We start from the raw sequence: 24,381 nt of genomic DNA on the forward strand, positions 1-24,381 counted from the left end.
CCACATATTTTGGATTCGGTACCATCTACTAGAGTGACAAAAGAGGTTGTTAACGAGCCATCAATAGATAAAAACATGCTAGACCAACCTGTCATATGGTCGGATGCTCCAGAGTCAATTACCCATGAAGTATGAAACTTGGATCCTAAACAAGCTATACATGAGGTCACGAATGTAGCCTTTGGGGTGGAAGTATTTGGAGTAGTAAGAACAAATTGATTCTATAGATTGTTTAGCAACTTGGAATATTCTTCTTAAGTCAAAGTAACTATCTTACTAGTCATACGTGTTTGTTGAGCAGCAGATGTAGCATTAGTCGAAGGAGGCACGCTGCTTTCTCCAGTGTGGAAATTAGGACAGCTTGAATAGCCCATGAGGTTTCCCATGGAGATCCCAACATTTTTCAGTAGAATGATTGAAGAAGCCTCAATGCCTGCACTTCTTAGGTCTGCAACCTTTGCCACGACCACCTCTTCCACCAAGGCCACCACTGCGGTGGCGTCGACAAAGAACGATGCTGGAGAGCTATTATTGGCTCCACTTGTAGAGTCCAAAGATACACGCTGGAGGTGTGTATACACCTCATCAAGAGATGACACCATCTTTGCCACCCAAAATCTGTGCATGAACCGGTTTATACTTATGTTTCAACCCAAATAAAAACTTGGCCCCTCGAAACTCTTCATGTTGCTGACGTAGTTTCTATAAATTAGTAGTCAGGGGCTGATACATATGCAACTCTTCCCACATTCCTTTAAGTGGAATGGTATTCACCCAAGGATTTATTTCCTTGTTAGAGCTCGAATATTTCTTCATATAATTGACAAGTAAGAGATATTTTTTGATCATATGAATGCATCTCTCATAGAGCATCGCACTTCCTTATACGTATCCAGAAACATGTCATTTGGACTTTTGGAGGGTTTCATGCTATTATGTAACTAAGTCATAATTTGGGCATTTTCTTGGATCCATTGGACATAAGTACTGGATTCTTCATAATATTTTTCTGTGGTCAGACATCTCAATTTTTCCTTGGCCGTGAGAAAAACTTGAATTGACTTAGACCACTATGAATAATGTCTCATTTAATTTAATAGAGGTTATATGAACCCCTAAAAATTTAGAAGGGCTCATGAATTCAGATTTCAGGTCACTTTTTATCTCCATAATAATAAAAGAAGAGTACCTCACAAGCACAAACGTGGGTTGACCTAAACAATTGATGATCACCACACTTGAACACTTCACACAATACACGCATTGCCTCAGATAGAAGAATCAATTCACACGTCCACTACTTCCAACTGACCACGAAGAAAATAGTCAAGAACCATCACATGTGTGGCAATTTTATTCAAGAAGCCGATGACTTCATTCCCCTATGCACACATGGGTCATTAGAAAAGGCCCGATGCATAAAAGAAACAAAAAATAAACCCTAGGTTTCTTAAGAAATTTCCAGCACAAGCAAGATAAAGGACACCAAAGGATAAAATAAAAGAAGAAATAAGAAGATTTGGAGAAGAAGAAGAAGGATCAGAGACAATGAAGCTTTTATACCATATAAAATAGTGGAAAGAAAGATGGAATAGAGAAGAAGAAAGAGAGAGAAGAGCAGAGAATGTAGAGATAGGAGAATGGGCTGAATTAAGGTTCACACCCTCCCTCTCCTTTTATATTATATATAGAAATGCCATTAATAACAAAAGCAAAAAATTCCCTATATGTCCTATATTAAAATAACCCATCTAAGTGGGCCTATGCAGGCCCATATCACATTTGTTAATATAGTAAGAGTGCCCTGGCCCTTCTTTTAACATAGATCTCATGGTTTTTTTTTTCTCTTTCTATATAGTTTGTTTAAGATGGTAATGGAATTAGTGCGGGTTAGATCCCATTAATTTTATCGTTCTAATTTCTTCTTCTTTATCCATTTGTGTAGCCACTGGAAATTACTTCGTGATCGACCACCTCCTTGATGTCCAAATTTTCACTTTTGCACCTTCTATTCTCATTTTGATCAATCATTAAGTCGCTGCTATAGGTAGAAGCCCATTGTCATCGTCGTCATTGGAGATGACAATATTTATGGTGGATCATTGTCTAAGTGATGTGGTTTGGGTATTGCGTGTTGAAGTTGGAGGAGTGGATCATTGTCTAAGTGATCATCTTGATCAATCGATTCCCTCCCCCCCCCCCGCGTTTGAGAGTTCCGATTCTTGGCTTGCTTCCAAATTGATCGTGATAAAAATGTTCAATTATTGAACAGGACTATGCATCTCATGTGACACTTCATCGGTTAATCATGTCTATCAACAATCATTTTGATGGGATCATCCTAACCATCTGATCAAGGTTCAACAGAATGGATGGTTCAATTAATTTATGGCAAAAAATTTCCAATCGTAGATCTAGACTGTCCATTATGTTGGTCCACTCATGCAGGAAATGAAATTAAATATGATATGCAAGATTTCAATCTTTAGATCATACCAATTTCTAAATAATCACAAAAAAAATCCACATCCCACATACGATCAAACATTCAACAAGGGGAATCTACGGGGGTCCAAACCTACACAAGTTAGGGCTAGATCAAATAAAATTATAAACCAAACAATACCCAAAGGAGTGTAAGACTCATCCAATCTTGCAAAGGATTGTTCCCCAATTCAAGAGATTCACCATGTTTCAATTCGGGGGAAAATCTAAGGTTTGCAAAAGTTGGAAATACTTGGAATTTGGGATTATCTAGGGTTAGAGTTTGGGGATTTAAGGTGAGAGAGGAGAAAAAGAGAGGAAATCCAGAACCCGAGATGATCCACGCGTGTGGACAGCAACTTGGCCCAGGCGCACGTGCGTGAGTCCCTGTTCGCACGTGTGTGGGGCCCACGGAATCGGAAAATGACTCATAGGGTTTGGTTGGCCAGGGGAGGCCCACTCACACCAATTTTCATATCAATCCGCTGCCCGATGTGTGTGTGGTGCTCTGCCGAAGTTTTGCACATGTGTGGGGCCCACGGAATCGGAAAATGACTCCTAGGGTTTGGTCAGTCAGGGGAGGCCCACTCTCACACCAATTTTCGTGTCGATCCGCTGCCTGGTGTGTGCGTGGTGCTCCACCGAAGATTCAGCCCCGCTAGTGGGTCAGAATCTGAAAATCTGTTGTGGAAGAGAACTTGGGCACAAAACAAAGGTGAATTTGAAGATAGGAGGGTTGTGAAGATGATGGAAGTGGAGAGTAGGAGGTGGGACGATTTGGGATAGTTGCAACTTCACACCACGGTAGTTAGCCCTTTGAGGAAGGGATGGTTTCGCACCCAATTAGCTTCTTCAACTCAGAGAGATAAAGAAGAAGAGAAAACGCAGAATTTTATTTATAAACTTCAATGAAAAAAACCCTACATGGGGTTGCCTGTTTATAAGAAAACATTAAACCCCAAAAGCCGTGCCATGTACGCACACTATTACTTAGAGAAGAAGTAACAAAAATAACAATTAATCAACGCAATCAAAACCGTTCTTGATGTTTCTGATAACGATAATAACCAAAACTCAAAATCCTAGATCATATAGGGTAGTGGGCCACGATCATGAGATCCAATGGTGGAATCCTTATGATGATCAGGTCCACTCCAATGCTCCATAGCATGACCCCCTAACTAAGAGGTCCTCCATGGATGTTGTTGTCGATCCAGATCGATAGTGGGACCTTCCTCCTCCTTGAGTACGTGTGTAGGGTGGGGGGCGTGCGCGTGCGCTTGATGTCCCCATCATCCACCTTTGACTCATCCTGTTTCTCAAGAATCATTTTGATTCAATGATCCTAGCCATCCATTAATGGCCAACAAAATGGATAGTCTTTGTCAATTATGATAAAAAGGTCTGTTCATGGATATAGATTGTGTTGGGTTTTTAACCCCATGCACCAATTGTCCCACATGCATGAAGGATTGGATGCAATCAATTCATACAAGAAAAATGACATAATCATATACAATTTTGGATTCGTAAAGCAAAACATCAAGTTCGGAGCATACGTTCAGAAGAAGATGAAAATCCAAGAGACTTCAAGCCACAACCCTTTTTAGGAGCTTTGGTTGCCAAGGAAAAATCACCCCAAGTTCCCAAGTCTCCACACCTCCGGGTGATTAAACTATAGTAAAGAGAGCGAGGGAGGAAACAGAGAGAGGGGATGTCCTTTAGCCTAGGTGTGGGATTCCGTTGGGGTATATATAAAGTTTCCGATGGGCTTAAGCCCAGGGGCCTCCTCATTTAGATGCATGTGGACGATAACCTGCCACTTGCATATGAAGAGGTATTCACCCACATGAATGCCATCCCTTGATACATACATTCGTTTGTACATCCTTTCACTTCATCATCACCCTATGATCATGTGGGCCCAAGCCCCACGCATCGACCCAATTGATGATCTTGAATATCCACCACTGGATTTTTATAAGTCACTACCAAAAGAAAACATATGTACTGAAAAACATAAAAACACATTGTTTTCTTTTGTAAGAACCATTTTTGTGAAAATCCTTTGAACACAAATGATTGTGTAAGTTCATGGCTAACCGGTCCTATCAATCCAAGTGATCTTTTATGGTGAAAAGTTTATAAGAGAAGACTTTGTATTGTGGATTCCTTATTGAACTATCACAGAATTTACACATTTCCACTCAAGTGACCCAACCACGTGTATGTCATCCCCTGTTAGAGAATCACAACATATATCAAAGCTACTCAAGGAGATAACAAAGTCTCCATGACTAGTCCCCAAGTTTGAGGATGTATGGACAGAGTGCTAGGAAGTGTATGCTCTCATAATTGGATCTGGGAGCATGCCTTTCATCATCCCATGCTCAGTGTGCTAGCTATTAATGTTGTGTACGCTCATGTATCGATGTGACTGGAGACAAGGCCAACACTGCTTTAGCAATCATCGAGTCACATAACAACTTTACACATGCATCACCCAAGCACATAACTGCTGCAAACACAATCTAAATGGACAAGGAACAGAGGATGTTATCTCTCCTATGTCATTGGCTAACCATATGCACAAGACCCAATACAATGTCAATGAAGGACTCCATGGAATTAGCATTGCCGTGCATTTGATGATGATAATGTCATTGTTGTTAGAATTATTGTTTATTGATTTGAGTTCATCCTGTCTTGCTGTTGATAAAAGCCAATTAGTTGGGATGACAGATGGTGTCTGTTTTATTTTTTTAGCAAGTACATGCCATGGGATCACCCAAGTAACAACATTAGAAGAATATCTTTTAGCTATTGCAATGCCTCAAGACTTACGACGTGCAGGCCCATTCAATTACTTTCTTCTGCACCTCAAGGATTACATCCTCTTTTTGTGCTATAGCATTAGCAAAGGTTTGGTTATTAGGCTCTTCCCAAATTGACTGAAGGTCGGCTGGCAACAAAAGCTGCCATAGCGCCTTCTTTTTCTTACCCAGCTGACACCCTCCCAGACTTGAAGAATGCTGTGATAGAACCCAGCATATCCACTGAACCTCGAAGGACCTCCTCACCTGGTTCCAAATAAACGGACGATATTTCGTTGTCAATAGAACCATTAAGGAAAAACTTCTAGTACTATTTATATACTATTTCTATGTTTTAAATAAATTTCCTTTTTTTTTGAAATCTGGATTTGCTTCATAGTTGTTACATTTTTGCGTGGTATTTTTTTTTTTTTTTTTTTTGAAGATTATAGTAATTTATATGTTAGTTACATAATAACACATATAATCATCATTGTCTCATTTAAGCCTTCTCCCAAGTAATTGGGTTAGGCAGTAGGCTACATGAATCCTGTTCTGCCATTCCACATAATAATGCATATATAATATCAAAATTTAAGTGTATGGAAGTTTCAATCTTGGGTTTCCTCGGCTGCAATGTTCTGAAACCTTGTGTCCATGCTAGACACTAACACGTATGTATCCATTCTATGCTCCCCATATATAAATGATGAAAGTCAACTACTGGCTGGTCTCTCCATCTCTACTAACATTGAAGGTTCTTGAGTTACCTCCATTCTCTTTGGACAAATAAATCAGTGACAGGATATGTAGCAATGACAAGAACTTTTTTTCCCTTGAAATTGTGCTGTGTTTATACGCGTCTGTCACTTCATTCTCCAGGAGTGGTCCGTAGTTAAAAAAAGAAACTTATTCATTTATGTTTAGTTGTAATTATTACTTGTTTTGGGACCTTTTAACATATAAAAGATTGAATTTATGTTCTTTCCTTTTCTTTTTGGACCTTTTACCTATAAATAATAACAAGGTATTGTTATTATAAAATATAATATTTTATTGGTTTTAAATTTTTATAGACATTTTTGAAAACCTGACTTCTAAAAGCCATCATTTCCAACACCCTCCATGATCCACCCTTGTATGACACCAACATGTGTCCCTGTCCTAGTCATGTAGGTGGACAAGGCTGTAGCTAGTAATTTTGGTTTTTACCATTTAAAACTTCGTGTTGATTAGGATTGGGTAATGCCAGGGAGGATTCAAGGCCTTTTCCTTGCTTGGCAAGTAGGCCCAAAGGGAAGAAGGAGAAGGAACCTAAGGTCTCTCTCTTTGCTCATGGGGTTGATGGTTGATATGGAAGGAACACATAACAGAACTTGTCACAAAGCTAATTTGTATGATTTGGTGTTTCAAAAGACTAGCAATAGGATAGTCGGGCTTTGGGGCTAACTGAATCTTATGAATGTAGCTGGGATTCAATTGATGAATGGTGGTGGGGTGGCATCAGCCTTGTTGTTTCCAGATGATCCCTCATCATCTGTGCCTTTTGTATGACTCCATTAGCCATCTTGCCTTCCTTTTGCTTTAATAAATTCAATGTTGGATACTTTCCATTTTTTAAAAAAAAGAGCTTCTTGTTGATAGGCCTCGTTGTTATTGTTTGTGAATGTTTGTTGGCTGCCACTTTTCCATATTTCATGGTAGGGAATTGATGCAAGGCCGCTGGATCATCAACTAGGGCCCAGTGATGGACCCTCACCTGCTGGCCAATTAGAGTTTATTTCCCAAAATTCCATCTGATTGGACCGTGGGGCCAGCAAATCCAATTGGATGGTCTATATATTGATCCGGTTAGACTTGTGGGACCAATAGTACCAATCAGAAATCTTAAAGACTTATATTTATGAATCAGTTCTTGAACATTGTACTCTGTATACGAACTGTACAGCTGCGTATAGGGATCAATATGGTTGGTATATAAATACCATCAGTTTATTTGTTGTAATTGAGTTTACACGTTTTTTTTTTCATTGCAGGTTGGGCACAGTTCATGAAAATAATGGCCAAGATATAAATATTTGTTTCCCGAAGTTTAAGTTGGAGTTTATTCTTAATGTGATCTGTATTATGGCTATATAAAACCATATGTATGGCTGTATGGACATTATGATACTTTGGTTGAATAAAGTTAGCCTTTTCTTTGTTTCCTGTGATGGGTTTCAAAACCTAGGAGTGATGCAGGACATGGAAATTAAATATGATATGCAGGATTTCAGACTTTAGATTATACTAATTTAGAAACAATGACAAAAATTCCACATCCCATATAAAGTCAAACATTCAACAATGGGGATCTACAAGGGTCCAAGCCTACACATGCTAGGGCTGGATCAATTAAAATTATAGACCAAACAATGATCAAAGGAGAGTAGATTCACTCACACATGCAAAGGATTATTTTCCCAATCCAAGGGATTCACATGTTTCAATTCGGGAAACCCTAGGGCTGTAAAAGGGGAATAGAACTTGGGATTTTAGATAATCTAGGGTTAGGTTTAGGGAAATAGGGTGAGAAAGGAGTGAAATAGAGGAAATGGTTGAACCCGAGGTGATCCACACGTGTGGACAGAGGCTGGGCTCAGACGCACGTGCGTGGGATCCTGGCCGCACGTGTGTGGGGCCCACGAATTTGAAATCGGCCAACTTGGGTCTAGTCGGCCAGGGGAGGTCCACCTTCACGCTAAATTTCGGGTCGATCGGATGTCCGGTTTGTGCACGGTGCTCGGCCGAAGTTTCAGCCCTCCTGTAGGGCTTGATTTTGCAAATCTGAGGTGGAGGAAGGATTAGCTGCAAAAAGGGATGGATTTGAAGATCGGATGGCCATGGGAGATGTTGAATATTGAGGGTAGGAGGTGGGGGCAATTTGAGATGGATGCGGCTTCGCACCACGGTAGTTAGCCCTTCAAAGAAGGGAGGGTTTCGCACCCAATTGGATTTCCACAACTTAGAGAATTAGAGAAGCAGGAAAACACAAAATTTTATTCATAATCTTCAATCAGAAAAACCTACATGGGGTTGCCTATTTATAAGAAAAACCTGAACCCCAAAAGCCGCGCCATGTGCGCACACTATTACTTAGAGATAAAATAACAAAAATAACAACTAATCAATGCAATTAAAATCGTTCATGATATTCCTAATAATGATAATAAGCAAAACTCAAAGTCCTAGATCATCTAGGGTAGTGGGCTACGATCATGAGATCCAATGGTGTGATCCACATGATGATCGGGTCCACTCCAATGAACCATAGCACAATCCTCTAACTAAGAGGCCCTCAATGGATGTCGTCATCGATTCAGATCGATGGTGGGGCCTTCCTCCTCCTTGTGTACGTGTGTAGGGGGGCCGTGCGTGTGCGCGTGATGTCCCCATCAAGGAGAGCGATTCTTCTACTTTCTTCTGGTGTGACCACATATCTATCCAATTGATCCCCTATTCCCGTATTTCCCCTATTTCCCCTATTCTCTGCTGCAAATTGAAGAAATCTAAGTTAGAGCGTTTTAGGTGCGATTTGATTTTCAAATTTAGTAGGTACTCTTGCTTGCCCTGTCTGGGATACCTGGAAATAGGAACAAAAATGCATTTCATCTATTTTCTATTTCTAATCTAAACACTTCATGTCTGTTTATAGTATTGCCAAGTCTCATTATTAGTAGTTTCTTTGATACTACCAGTGGTGAATCATCTGTGGACTTATTTTTCTTTTAACATGTTTTTGCCATAGTATGTGTTGACAGCATCGGAAAACATTAAGAAAACGGCTCACTGGGAGGTTGATGTTCAATTGGATTTCTTCCATGCAAAATCTGGTGCGAATCGTCTCTTCAGTGGCCTTTTTAAGGGGAAAACGCTTGTATATTCAGATCTGAAACATGTGGTCTTGAGAATCTTGCCAAAGTATCTGCCTGAAGCAGAAGAAAATGCGATTCTGGTTTCTTCTCACATTGATACTGTTTTTTCAACGTATGCTTCCTTCATCTTTGTCTGTCAGAAACTGATTTTTGTTTTATTTGTTGTTATTGTCACTAATTGCGCTGTAAAAACTATAGAGCTTTACAGAAGATAAAAAGAAAAGAAAAAAAGAAAAAAAGAAAAGAGTAAAGGAGAAGAAGTTTCCAGGATTTGAATGGGTAGGATTCAAAATTGATATTAGAATGGTGATTATTCATAAAACAGGAAAATAATAATGATTGTTTCATTCAGTTTCTTCTTTCAATTGCATGAAGAGAAAAAGGAAAGTAAAACAGAAAAAAAAGATAGAAAACAAGAAAAACAGCGGCCAAAATGTCAATGGCAGTGATCTGAGATTGAAATTAGAATGACAATCATTCATAAAAGAGAAAAATAGAATGGTTTCTTCTAGTTTCTTCTTTCAATTGCATGTGTTGTACTTTCTGAGGAAAAAGTATATTAGTGGTCATTCTTTTTTGTTCTCATCTCTGCTTGCCTTTTCGATCTTCTGATGTGAACCAAAGATAATCAAGAAATTGTTGCTGATGCAACATTAATACGAAGATATTGTGATTGGAATGGATGTTGAAATGCATGACATGGAAAAGTACACTACATACTAATAGTAATGTAGTAGGGTGATATTGTTATATAGTTTAGCTCAACTCAAATATTCGAGGCTCTACAATTTGTCAAAGGCATTGTACTTTTTTTTAAAAAAAAAATAAAATTATTTATTTATTTTATAATACCGTTTTTTGTAGGAGGTTATAACTAAATTTGCCTCCAAAATCTACTTCAAGCTTTCATGTTTCTTGACAAAGGATATCTGTTTTCAGCATCTATTCTTAAATATATAAAATAATTTTAAACTTTATGCTTTGAGTTTTGCTATTGAAATTGTATTATATTGACATTGGTACATCAGTACATTGTGTGCCATGTCCAACTTTTTTGGATTCAGATCTTGTTGTGGAAAGAATCTGAAAAACTGGGGATTTGCCCCTGTCCCAAACAGGCCTTTGTACGAAATATCGGTATCGTGTTATGTATTGCATCCTTCGGATACAGATACATATCGGTTATCGCACAGGATATATCGTTTGTATCGGGTAATTATCGCACTTTTTGGCAAACATTGGGAAAACAGTTGAATTTTTCAATGAAACTTTAGGGATTGATAAAAAAGACCTTAATACACACTTTTAAATCATAAATCTCAAAAACAAAGTGCACATAATAGGTTTGCTTTGTATAGGGTCCTAAGCTACGCGCTGTCTGACTGAACTAATGCAACTATATTAAAATTGAATGCATAATATTTAGAGTGTATGTGATAATCATTTCATCAAACACTCCTAAATACTTCGAAATTAGTCTCAATTGACAGCTGGTTGAAGGGAAATTTCAAAAAAAATAAAATATTTTAATTAAAAATGATTTTTATTTTTTGAAAATTGACAAGGACTTAACAAATCAGTAGATCAGCCCTCATACATGCCTGATTTCATGTTTGGAGTGCAACATTGCAAGCAATTTGGGAGAAATTGGGAAAATTTTGAATTTTTCCCAAATCGGACCACGTACACTCAAATTTCAAAATTAGAGTGTATGTGATGATCATTTCATCAAATACTCCTAAATACTTTGAAATTAGTCTCAATTGATAGCTGGTTGAAGGGAAATTTCGAAAAAAATATGGAGAACATGAAAAACCAATAGATATCAAAATCAAAGTCCAACTCTATGATTTTTCATGCAAAACATGAAGAACCAATGGATTTGTAACCATTTGACACTGATTTAACATGATTTCAACAAAGAAAAGGGATCGGAAATTGAAAATGCTCATTAGATCAAACATGTGGTATATATCGGCACTACTTGTGCGTTTTGTATCGCACAGGTGGGATACAAGATATATCGCAGGATATATCGGCCGATGCCATCGATATTTAAAACATACTTATGATAATAAATCATCTTCTTTCTGCAAGGTTTCCTCCAGATGTTTCTAATATCCTTTCTCTTCCATCTGATCGGGTGGTTTTACAGCTAACTTGGAATGTACTAATTCCAATACATCACTTTAACGTGCATTTACTAATTAATTTCTTGTATACTGTACAAGTATGACATATCTTCTATTACTTCCAGGGAAGGAGCTGGTGATTGCAGTTCATGCATAGCTGTTATGTTGGAGCTTGCTCGAGGCATTTCTCATTGGGCTCATGGATTCAAGAAATCTGTTATCTTTTTGTTCAATACTGGTGAAGAGGAGGGTCTTAATGGTGCCCATAGCTTCATAACACAGGTTTGAAGCATTCAACACATTCTCATCCCACATTGATTCATGCCCATCTTGTTCTCTTTTCCTTGGTTAGTAAATTGCAGCTTTAATTTATAGTGATCATCAATTGCTCAATATTGTCACATATTAATTGCATGGTTCTAGCCTTCTAGGAAGCATTCTGAAATATCAACCTTCTCATGAATTCTAATATGCGAAAGATTCTTGTTGGTTGTTTTAGAATGGTGCCTTCATATCTTAGCCTCAACAATTATTTACTCGTGCAGCATCCGTGGAGGAGTGCAGTTTGTCTTGCTGTTGATTTGGAGGCCATGGGTATAGGAGGAAAATCAGGCATATTTCAGGTACCATAAGTTTCAATATACTTTTGAGAAATGCTCAATTGCTCTTAGAGCACTATAAGTTATAGAGCTCCTTGTTGCAATGGGACATTTAGACAGTCCAATCCATTGATCTTGATTGTTCATTATGTCCAATGCACATTTTATGAGCTACGGTGTTGGTGCAAACATAACACTAATCAAACAGTGCTAAACATCTAATGAATAGTCTTTAATATGGATGGTCAGGATCGTTTACAGAAAAATAGGTCCAAACAATCATTCCATCTACCTGTTTGTTAGGACCTATCATGGATTGCTTATGATTCTAAAGAGTCACTTTTATTAGGCAATCCTAGCCATCCCATCCCATCCATGACTTGGAAAAAGCATGGCTGGAAAAAAAAAAAAGGTCCAATCAAGGATGAATTGGATCATCCAATCATTGAGATTTTTTCCTGCTTGTCCATGAAATGTGTTCTGGACACTGTTCAGATTGATCGATTGAACAGTTCAAGTGACCCAACCCAACTAGGAACACTATAACTTATAGTGCTCTAAGAGCACTTGAGCATTTGGCTTTACTTTTTCTTAAGTTATAATTGATTAAGCATCGACTAGACACTGTTTTGAAGCTGAACGGTCATACTCTAAAGATATATTCCCTTCAGTCCTTCAAATTAATCATGTTAACTTCCAGTTTTCTTTTCTTGCATCTTGATTTTTGTCTTGAACGTCATTCTGAAACTAACTTGCATGCATGGAGACAGAGTGGTTCAGATCCATGGGCTATTGAAAGTTTTGCGAGGGTTGCAAAGTATCCATCTGCCCAAATCATTTCACAGGCCAGTACTTCTTTCTTTTATGCCTTGTCTACTGTGCAATTTTACTGTTTATATATCTATGTATGTATTTGGCTGTATACACATGCATACAGTTACAGACCCAGTTTGCTGTTGCCTGAGATTAATTTACTGTTACAATGAACTGATTGTATTCTTATAGATGTATAACCTTTTCATGATATTCCTTATGGTTATGCTCTCTGTTAAGAAATGCATGAAATGACGTCTTTATGAAGGTCTGCAAAGCTAAGCATATTTTCATGCTGGTTGATAAACAGTTCTAGTGGAGAGTAAATATGTTGTCTCGATTTGTCAGGAATTCTAGTTTCCTGATGTGCTAGTCAGTACAAGTGGGAGCCATGGTTGGATGATCCAGACCATTGATCTGATTGGCTGCACCATAGGTGCAGTTAGCAGGATGCCCCAAAAGTTTTCCAGTTTTGAAGGTCTTAGATCACTGGCTTGTGAATATGCAGTTAAAAGAAACTACATCAACATTCTGGAAAATGGCCTTTGATTGAATGGCTTGAATCAACAATTCTGGAAGATATTAGGTTACATGAGGATCACTGATCCATGCTTTGTTTTTCAGATTAATGCTATAGATCGCCCAACCATGGGCCCCACCAGCATCAGGGGTCAGGACACTACATCCCTTGATGCATCAGCACCTTAGAACTAGTACTAGCTTAGAGAAACAGACATGAGAAGGTTAAATTTGAAATGATCATTGGAGTTAAGTCAAACTGGATGTGCTAAAGTTGGTACGACAGGAGCCTAATAGAGTAGCTAATAGCTGAAAGGAAGCGCCCTTAGCAATGGTATGAATGATTCCTGGAAATTTAGAAATTAATAACATTGTTTAGTTTTTTGACCTTGCAAATGTGCCTCAAAATGAGCAACATCACTGGTTAACCAAAGAATTTCTTGATCAAATCATGATTTTTTTTTTCAAAATCATGTACTATGGCAGGGTGCCCCTTGAAAATGACATATTACTTTATCTCACGATTCTCATACAGTTTTGTTTGTTCATAATAAGAGTTATAATATAATGCTTGGCTGAGAGTTTGTACATCATCTGGGGTTTTATAAGTGGGCCCATGGTTCAATGATCCAGACTGTTGATATATTGGACTTTTTCATGGATGCTCTTGCACCAAAGTTCCCCCACATTAGAAGATCCTAGCCATTGAATGTTCTGAGTTTTCTTGGTATATTGTGGATTGTTTCCTTATTTTCTTTCTTGGCCAGCTATTTTCTGGCCACCAACTGAAGGGTTAGGTTTTTTCTATCTGGAGATTCCTTCGGTGCAAGGGCCATCTAGAGTGAAGCCTACAATGTCAACATTTTGGATAACTGAACCATGGGACTCATACTAAATGAAAACCCTAATGTACTGTACAAAGACCTTGTATGATACATCTGATTATAAAATAACATATGCTTTAATTAATATTTTGTCATGTGACGTGCAACATAAGATCTTTGTTTTACAAAAGGAGATTGAGGAAGTTCATTTGCCAATGTGGCACATGTGTGCAATATTTGTGCTCTTGAGAAGATGAGACCCTCAATTCAATGGACATGCTTTGGTCCAGATATTAGGTTGGTCTACTCATTTATGTTGCATAGGATTGTTGGGCATTTTTATTTTATTTTAGCCATCCATTTTTCTCAGATGTGCAGCCCACTACCTACTTGATAGGTGGACCAGCCTGACTTTTGGCCAGCTCAAGTTTACAGTGGCCCAGCCTGAGGAAGGCATGGATGTCAAGTCTGCCATGTGGCATTCGCAACACAAAAATCCCCCTAAATCTCCTCGGCATGAATCTCAAAGCATTTCATTGTCTTCACTTTTATTCTATTGTCTTTTTGCAACTCTTTCTCGAGAATACAAAATCTGAGTACCACACTACTGCAGGATCTCTTTCATTCTGGATTGATAAAGTCTGCAACAGATTTTCAAGTATACAATGAAGTTGCTGGCCTTTCTGGGCTCGATTTTGCATATACGGATGTTGGTGCTGTTTATCACACTAAGGTTTGTCTTAGAGTTCATGTAATATGTCTTAAAAATGTTTATGGCAGACTTACAATGAAAATGAATGTGGATATTGGTTTTTTATGCGTTTCTATGGGAACGCAGTGTTGCAACGTAACATCGGGGTCACATGTTGATGAATTGGTGCATTTGGAATGCATTGTAGTTCTTTGATAACTCGTTATCTATGCTAAGCATGTATTTGTATGGCTTGGTTCACACACACATATGGGGACTAATTAGTGTCAGCACCACCATGATTTGTGGTAGTGAGGACTTCTGTAGGGGCCACCATGATCAGTGCCTGATATCCTCTCTGTCCATCATGTGTGGCACCACAGTTTCACCCTTGAGCCCAAATTCACATTGATTCCAAACTCAGGTAGTTCACACCAAACGAAACAAATGTAAAATCATGCTCAAAACCTCTGAATTCACATGGTAGCCGCCCTGAATTTTGAACGGTCTGATTTTTGGTGTCCGTTCATCCCTATGGGCCGCACCAAAATCCCAGATCACCAGTTAGAGATCATATGCACAACATGGTGGGCCTGCACATAGAAGCTCAAAATCAAAGGACCAAATAATTCCTCTAATTCAACTCTCAAATAGCAAAAAATCAAATAATTCCTCTAATATCTTATGCTATTGTGCATATGAGATTTAATCAAGGGAAGTAGTCATCCTTAAAAATAAAATAAAATAAAAAAATAAATAAAATAACAAAAAAATCAAGGGAACCAGCCTCTAATTGGAGGAAAATTTTATAACGTCGTATTTGAAGGGTGGAGTGGTTGCGAAGGAACTTTTTATGGGAGGGATGAGGAGAAAAGGATAAGTTGTATCTCATGAGGTGGAACAATGTGCATAAATTGACGAAAGGGGCACTAGTGCAGGAATAGTTGGGGATAAACTGGGTACTTCTTGAGTAGTAGTGGAGATATGGTGAAGAAAAAGACACTTTGGGGAGGGACATGATTTGAAGGAAGCATGATGAGTAGCTGGCAGGGATGATTCGGGAGTGGGGTTGGAAGTGTGGAAAAGGAATCAGCATGTTCAGTAGAAATCAGGGAGGGTAGAGCAGGAACATTGCGAACAAAGTGGGCCGTTCTTTTGCTTGTGGTATTCATTTCCCAATCATTAAAGACGATTCAATTTGGAAAGATATATTGATCAGTGACATGCCATTGGCTGAGCCATTTTATTCGTCGTTTATGCTCTCTCAGTGAAGATGAGAAAGGTCAGGGATTTCTCTGAAGTAGTGGGGAGAACTTCTGTGTGGAGTATTAAACTGTCTTAATCTTCAGAGGAATCTTAATAATGAGGCATGTATCCTCAGGAGTCTCTCGGAAAGCTAGACAAGGTTTCGATTTATGCTAAGGAAGTTATGAAAATGAATATTGAATGGGAACTTACTGCCAAGTCCTTCCAGGTCATCTCTAATTCGGGGATGTTGGATCCGTGTCCAAAATGGTGGAAGGCCCCCATGCCACCTCGAATGCAAGCCTTTGCTTGGCTAGCCACAGCTAACAAAATCCTCACTACCGAGGATCTCAAGAAATGGAACATTGCAGTTCCCAACATGTGCGTCCTATGCCTGGAGGAAGAGGAGACAATGTAGGACGCAGGGAAGGACGTGAGGTCGAGCACTGTCTTCCTCAAGGGAATAACTGTTCCGAATCCACAGAACTTCTCTAGACTACTCACAGAGACTTCTTGAATCCACGAGAAAGAAAGCAAGCAAAATAGAAAATAAATTCTATAAAATTCGAAATTGATTGATTAATGAAATAAATGAGTTCACAACCCATAGGGATACCAAGCAATGGGAGAGAAATCAGAAGCAAACTATAACTAAAACTCCCTAAAATTCGTAACTTACTATAAATAGTAAATTTACTTTTATAGTAAGTGTCCTATGTGGCTTAACCATGTTATTCTCCTAATTATTCTAAGCACTTTTCATGTTGGACACAACTCCTAAAGCCCAACGGATGAAGAGTTATAATCAAACTAAAACTTACTATTTATAGTAAAAACGGAACTAAACATGGAATTCGGCCGTCGATATGATGGAATCTCGCAAATTCAGCGTGGGCAACCCGGCATAGCCCGGTTGGTTGGCTAAAGTAGCTCGTCCTACCGCAAAATCATATATGGTACGTTGAGTAACTCATTCCGGTTTGCGAGATATGCCTGTTTTAAGGTTCTGACGGTCTTGATGACTTCTGCCTCTGATTGGGCCTTCTCTGGTCCATCTTAGACATGAAAGTGTCCACGACCCGCTCTACATCAATGTATCATATGTTTAATTCATTGTAGGCGTTGCTACTGCCGTTTGGGGTTATTTCTTCTACTACTTCGGGTTTTGCACGGACCTTAAACAGGTCAGAGTTGATTGTGGGATGGTCACTTGGTCCTCATGCTAGGGGAAGAGTGCTTTGGAAGATGGTCCCTTATGCTATTTGCAGGGCCTTCAGAAGGAAAGAAATGGAAGAATATTTTAGATAAGTCGGTGTAGAATCGTGTTCATTGTGTTGGGGTAGGCCATGGTTAGGCCTGAATTCAAAGGGTTATCAATTTTATACGTTATCGGGGAAATGATTTGGCATCGGCGAGATTGTTCTTCTAAATATCTTTTTGGGTTTTTGTTTCCATTTTGTTTCTGTGTGTGCTCACAATAGTCTTAGACTCTTAGTCTTAGTTGCATTTTCTGATGGGTTGATAGGAGGTCACGGGCTATTGTGCCTGTGGCTGCTGGTTGTTTGTGGTCTTTACTTGTGTCTTTATGGCCGTTTTTGTGTTTAATAAAATTTAGTCACCTTTCAGATAAAAACAGATGTAGCCTTTTTATTTCCCAAACCTTGATTTTGTGCCTGATCATTGGATAGTCTTTCTCATGTGAGGGGACCTTAAATGCTAATTCTTCAGAAAGGGCTTCATAGATTCCAAAATATATCTTACTTTATTTATGTTCACATATTAGTCAATTCAATTGTGCTTTCAGGTGTGTTTGATTGAACAACTAATCTTAGGATGCTTGCTGAATACAGAATGACAAATTGAGTCTTTTGAAGCCGGGCTCTCTTCAGCATCTTGGAGACAACATGCTTGCTTTCCTGCTTCAAACTGCTACTTCCTCTTATATTCCAAAAGTAAAGGCAATGGAAACAAAAGAAGACGAAGGCCACAATCGCATTGTTTATTTTGATGTTCTGGTAATGTAAATTCTTAATTGTTGTTTTAGGCTTTTAGCTGCTATTGGAAATTATCCTAAAATTTCTAACCTTTCCTGCAACTGCATGAATTGCCAACCACCTTGTGATGGGTCTTCTTGACATTTCATTAGTATGCTTGTCATTTTCAATGGCATGCTAGGAATCAAAACTCAGTTATAGATTGTGACTCGCAGAACGAAACCACTATGGTTGTCTTTGACTCATTAAATATTGTTGTAACTTGATCAGAATGCACTTTGTGGAGGGGTGTCTCATTTCATTTATTGAATTGTAAGGTTTGACTTCAAAGAGTAAGGTGTAAATACGAGATTCTAGGACTCATCCATAAATCATCAAATTCAAGTTGTTTCCCGTAAGATTTGATGTGAATGGTAAGATTCAAAATGCAAGATTTTAATGTCAATGTGGATGATTACCTTAGTTTAGTTGAGAACCTTGCCCATTATGGCTCATCCACATCTTGGCCTGTCAATTAAATGGTCCTGATCACCCTACATGAGTGCCAACTTGTATGGTAGATGTGTTTCTGTGTGCACTTCATGGAACTTCATGAAGTGCATGCATCTTAGTAGCCATTCTCGACAGCTTGTGATGATATCAAATTTATAGTAAGATGGAACACAGTCCCAATTATATGGACTGAATTACACAATTTCCACAGAAGGAAGCAAGGTATTCTGTAACGGTAATGGTGGCCGTAACAACCACCATTGTTACCTTTACATTACGGGTTATAACGGCCATTATGGTCCCCATAATGGCCATGGCGATCTCTCTCTCTCTCTCTCTCTCTCTCTCTCTCTCTCTCTCTCTCAATTGAAAAGAGAAAACCTGAAAAACATGTATCGGCCCCGTAAGGGACCGTTATAGGGCTGTTTCAGCCTTTATGACGTGCATAACAGGCCATCACAAGGGTGTAACGGCCGTTACAGGTCATTTTTCCCATAATGGCCATTACGACCCCGTAATGTGTAACGGTTGCCACCATTACCTTTACATAACGGCCATGACAGCACACCATGGAAGGAAGAGAACAAGTTTGCAACATGATTCTCTAGTTCTTTAAGAACCTTAGGTGGCTGCATTTAGACAATCTTTAGTTTGAATCCCTATTGGTGGAAGATGTCAAGTCTCGTGAAAGGCCAATAACGGTGGAAGAAGTTAAAGTTGTAGTTTCTTCCTTGGGTAGAGATAAGGCCTCGTGGTCGGATGCCTTTTCGTAGCTTTTTTGCAAGCATATGGGAAATGGTAAATGCAGATGTGGTTATGATGTAGGACCGATGCATGAACTCAAATATTGGTGAGATCAATAAGCAAAATTAACTTAATTTAAAAAAAGCACAAAACTTGCTACCATCATCGAAATTATCAAAATCCCAAGAGAAGATCATGCATAATTTTAGCCTAGGTTATCAAACATCATCATACAAAATCATTGAATAAAGGAAACTAGGATTTAATGGATGTAGGGACATCCAAATAGCATAGAGTAAAACCTATTTCAAAGGAGAAGATCGAATACTACCTAGGGTGAAATGAGGGTTTAGGGAATTTAGGGAAAACTTGTAAAATTAGGGATTTAGAGGTTTAGGGTTAGGGTTTGGAAAAGGGAGAGTAGGGTTTTGACGGAAGGGTGATGGAAAGCCAAAGAGATGAGTGTGGCCGGATGACCGACCTTATGGGTTCACACGTGTGGCCGTACGCTCACACATGCGGGCTAGGTTGTGAGGGTTTGGTTTGTTGATAAGTGTGGAAGGATGAATGATTGGAAGAATGGGGAATGTTTAGGATGGAGAAAATTGAAGAACTTGAAGAATACCTCGATGGTTGATAAAGGAATGATAATGAAAGTGATAGATGGAGACTTCACACCTTTGTTGATGAAAATTAGCTTCACACCAATCTTCCTTCCAAATCACATGGAAGTTACCTTCAAATCACATGAAGATGGAAGAAGAAGAAGCAAGGAGCTTTTTTTCCCCCTCAAAAAACCTGATGAAGAGAGGTCACACGATCACCCCTCTTTTATAGCTTAAATAAATTTCAAAAATTACAAATTCAACCATGTCTTATGAAATGTGATGAAAATGACCATAGTCTAAAGAAAAATCAACTAAATCACTCATAATGTGTCAAAACATAAAGTAATCATAAACTAAATCCTAGAAGATGATAAAATCTAAAAGCTGATGAAGGTGATCCACAATCAATGGCCTGATCATGTGATCCATGCGATCCAACAACTAGATTGTCACGTCCCTTGAATCCGACGGTCCAACCCACTCCCTAAAGCAACCCATGTGCATCTTCCTAGTGTGGGGTCTTCCAGATGCTCGTGCATGCACATGGAGTCTTCAACTTGATCATGGGTACTCGCCCAGCCACAGAGAAATCAGTGGGCTTGCCTCATTTGATACGTACGCAAAGGTGTACGTGAAGTGATGTCCTTATTAGGTTAGTTTTATTGTTGATTATTGTTGATTTCTTCGAGAATAGTCAACTATCATCGGAATTGGGCAAGTCATTCATAGCCATCATACCTAAAATTGAAGGATTTGAAAGTTTAAAAGGCTTCAGGCCCATCAATCTCATCAGGAGCCCTTGTAAAAATTTGGTGAAGATCTTGGCCTCAAGGTTCCGTGCAGTTCTTCCAAAGGTCATTTTTGAATCCCAAGGCCAAGGTGCCTCCATTTATGGACAATGGATTCTACATAGCACTTTGGTCACTCATGAATGCCTTGATTTGTGGCATAGGGGTGGCCATGAAGGGGTTGTTTGCAAGCTCGATATGGAAAAGGCCTATGGCACTATAGATTGAGACTTTTTGGACAACATGCTGGGTTGTTTGGGATGCAGTCACAAGTGGAGGCGTTGGGTCCAAGCCTGTATTTGTTCAGCTGAATTCTTTGTTCTCATTAATGGGTCTCACAAAGGCCTTTTTAAGGCTTCACGATGGCAGGGGGATCCCCTCTCTCCTTTTTGTTTCTTGTGGTTGTGGAAGCCCTTGGTAAAATGCCGGACAATGGTCATGAGATGAGCCTTATTTTGGGGTTCATGGTGGAAATCCTGATCCGGATCTCCCACCTCTAATTTGTAGATGATACCTGAATCTTTTGCAAGGGCAAAAAGAGGTTATGGGGGATAACCTAAGAAAAATTGTGAAAATTTTGAGGTGGTTTCCAGATTGAAGGTCAATATTCTTAAGAGTGAGCTTCTTGGAATCCACATGTTAGATGAGGAGGTGGCAAGATATACGACAATTTTCAGGTGTAGCGTTGGATCCTTTCAACCACGTACCTTGGCCTTCCTCTTTGTGTGGGAAAACTGCCCAAGCGGTAGTGGGATAAGGTCATCGAAAGAATGGAGAGGAAGTTGTCAAGATGAAAGAGCAAACATCTCTCCTTGGGAAGAAGACTCGTACCCATCAACTTGGCTTTGTCAAACTTGTCCGTAATACTTCATGTCATTGTTTAGATGTTCGAAGTCGGTGTTGGCTCAATTGGAGAAGTTGAGGAGGCACTTTTTATGGCAAGGCGTGAATGATATTAACAAGTTTCACCTGTTGGATTGGGGCGAAGTTGTCTTTTAAAAAAACAAAAGATTGGGGCGAAGATTGTAGGTGTTATGCAGATGTTGGGGCCGGTTCTAGGATACTGGAGGTTGTTAACCTTGCCTTGCTTGGCAAGTGGATTTTGTGTTTTGGAATGGAAGAAGGTAAGTTATGGCAATAGGCGGTGGCGTGCAAATACAGGGTCACTGATTGGGGCTGGTGGGCCAAGCATTCTCCTCTCTACTGGGCCTTCACTCTTTAAAAGGTAGTGTCATGTATGGCGGGTAAATTCAAGGGAGGGGATTTCTCCAAGGTGTGCCAAAACGGTTACATAATGTCCGTAATGGCACACCCCATTACGTGATTCGGGGTCGAATCGGGGCACCTTTGAAAAAATGGCACCGTAACAGTACAACCGCCCCCCCCCCCCCCCCCAAAAAAAAAAGCTCCTTGTTTGAGATGGGGTCTCCTCTTCCTCATCTTCTTTCTTTGAGGATAAAAAAGTTCCTGGGTCTCTTCTTCTTCTTCTCTCCTCTGGCAACAATGCCTCTCTCTCTCTCTCTCTCATATGCAAGTGCGTCTCTCTCACTCTCTCTGTCTTTTTAAAAGCATGCTACGACTTGGCTTCTTTATATCCAAGCTTTTAAAATAAAAGGACCAATTGGTTGGACTATAAGTTGGTCCATCAATGGATAACTTCTAACCTTTTATGTGTTTGGCCCCATCACAAGGATCACCTTTTGCAAAACTCAGCCATATCCACTCATCTAGTGGACCACACTTGTGTTTTGCTATTTATCGTTGGCTAGAAATTTTTGTCTATGGTGTGGCCCACTTGATGAGTAGATATGGATGATTTTTGCACTAGGTGACCCTCATTTTGGCCAATCTATTGGAAATGTTGGATTTGACATGCACTTGACTAGTTGGAAGTTATCTGTTGGGTGGACCATAGCTTGTGGTCCAACCACTTTGATTTGAGACCATCTCTTTTTTCCTTATACGATACTTTGGTGGCTTACGAATCTTGATACACTTGGACTAAAAAAATTGTACAAGTGGCATGTATTAAATCAAACTAAACTAATTAAAATAGGCCCCCCTGTTACTAAGTCACAATCCGAAGTCAAATGCCTGAATGATCCTAACGGTTGATTTGTGGACACTTGTTTGTTGAAATAGGACCATTGGATATTTTTAATTCTTCGTTGTCCAATAAATGTTCACCAATTTGATAGCGATGATGGAATAAGCATAATTTGAGGCCAATTGCATTAATGGGATGAGTGTCATAGATTGCATGAATTTGGGCCTATCCCGGTATTCGAATGGTCTCCCAAATTGGTGACATTATTCATCTGAATTTAATTAATTAATTAATTAATTAATTTTTTTGCTTATAATTTCTTGGGGGAAATGATGTCAAATGCTTAGGGATGTATTGCATGGATTTGGGGTTGGTTTGGGAGCGTTCAAGTGGTCCCCCACTTCAGTGACACTATTGATTCGAATTTATTTCTAATTTTTTCTTAAAATTACTTAGGGGGGAATATGTCTAATGTGTAGGGATGTTAATTGTGAAATGAGTGCTATAACTTGCATGAATTTTGAGCCAATTTGGGGTATATATAAGCATGTCGGGTTAATAAAATCATCAAACAGATGGGACAACATTCTTACCAAAGAGTGGACCATTACACCATAAACATGTTCAAAACCACAAAAGAATACATATTTGGAATTCTTTCAATATTCTAGATTTTTTAGACTTTTTTGGGACTTTTTCATTAAAAAAACTACCGTTATGTGTATTGTTAATGATGGGGACTGTGACTCCCATAGTTAACATTACGACATACCTTGAATTTTTTGTTTCGGTGCGGGATGGGGAAAGATTGCGCTTTTTGTGATGACGTCTGGATAATAGAGGCTCTGCTCCATGAAGCGTTCTTGAGGCTTGCCAGTTTATCTCCTGAAGCAGATATTTCCGTTGGCCATTGCTTTTTTTTTTTTTTTTTTAAATGTTGGTTCAGAAGGTGTATGGACCTCCCCTTGCAGAGGAAATCTATCAGACGAGGAGTTGGTTGATTTCATCCATCTCTTGGCTTGACTTCCAAGTAATTCTCCCTTCTGGTGGTGTGAAGGGTGAGCGGATTTTTTTATAAAGACAAATCCGGAAAATTCTTAGTCCAATCTTTCTATGGTTTACAATCTCATTCCTTGGGGAATTGCGGTTTAGCCATTGCCTTCATGGGGCACTACAGAGCTCCTTCCAAGCTTGTGGCTTTCGTGTGGACAGTGAAGGAATAGAGTGCTGATTATCAACAATCTAAGGAAGCAGTTAATGACTATTGTGAATGCTTGTAGCTTGTGCTTACAAGGAGTCAAATTAGTTAACCACTTGTTCATCCATTGCCTGTTTACTAGATCAGTTTGGGATGGTTTTTTTGCCTTCTTGAATGTCTTGTGGGTCGTGTTGGTGCCCATCAAAGCCTTCTTCCTTGCTTGGTACGAGGGAGGTCCAGGAGGTCCCCTTAAGAAGTGGAGATTGGTCTTGCTGGCTGGTCTTTGGTCTATTTGAGGTGACCAAAATAACCAGTGTTTAAGAAATTCTTGCAGGGCGGTTTCAGAGGTTTTTAGAAGAGTGAAGCTAGCGGTCTCCTAGTGGGCCGCTTAGCTTTGGCTTCTTGAGGGGTGTCTTGGTTTGTTGGGTGCTGGGCTTTTTGCCCGGCTGTGGTCCTTGTATTCTTTTGCCCTAGGG

The 24,381-nt window shown here is 39.3% G+C and overlaps 1 protein-coding gene across 4 annotated transcripts in view; it reads left to right on the forward strand.

The window, feature by feature from the left end:
- The window catches only part of LOC131240342 (uncharacterized), an 80,873-nt gene that overhangs the window by 20,676 nt on the left and 35,816 nt on the right, over positions 1–24,381 (forward strand). For 3 of the 4 annotated variants that reach the window (XM_058238489.1, XM_058238490.1, XM_058238491.1), the window contains 6 exons: positions 9,085–9,323; positions 11,469–11,625; positions 11,889–11,966; positions 12,713–12,787; positions 14,712–14,831; positions 17,885–18,049. In XM_058238489.1, coding sequence (XP_058094472.1) covers positions 9,085–9,323; positions 11,469–11,625; positions 11,889–11,966; positions 12,713–12,787; positions 14,712–14,831; positions 17,885–18,049 — 834 coding nt within the window. Of the gene's footprint in view, positions 1–9,084; positions 9,324–11,468; positions 11,626–11,888; positions 11,967–12,712; positions 12,788–14,711; positions 14,832–17,884; positions 18,050–24,381 lie in introns of those variants that run through there. The other variant, XM_058238492.1, reaches the window with a different exon arrangement.

Source organism: Magnolia sinica, chromosome 3, assembly GCF_029962835.1.
Source record: "Magnolia sinica isolate HGM2019 chromosome 3, MsV1, whole genome shotgun sequence".
Classification (NCBI taxonomy): domain Eukaryota; kingdom Viridiplantae; phylum Streptophyta; class Magnoliopsida; order Magnoliales; family Magnoliaceae; genus Magnolia; species Magnolia sinica.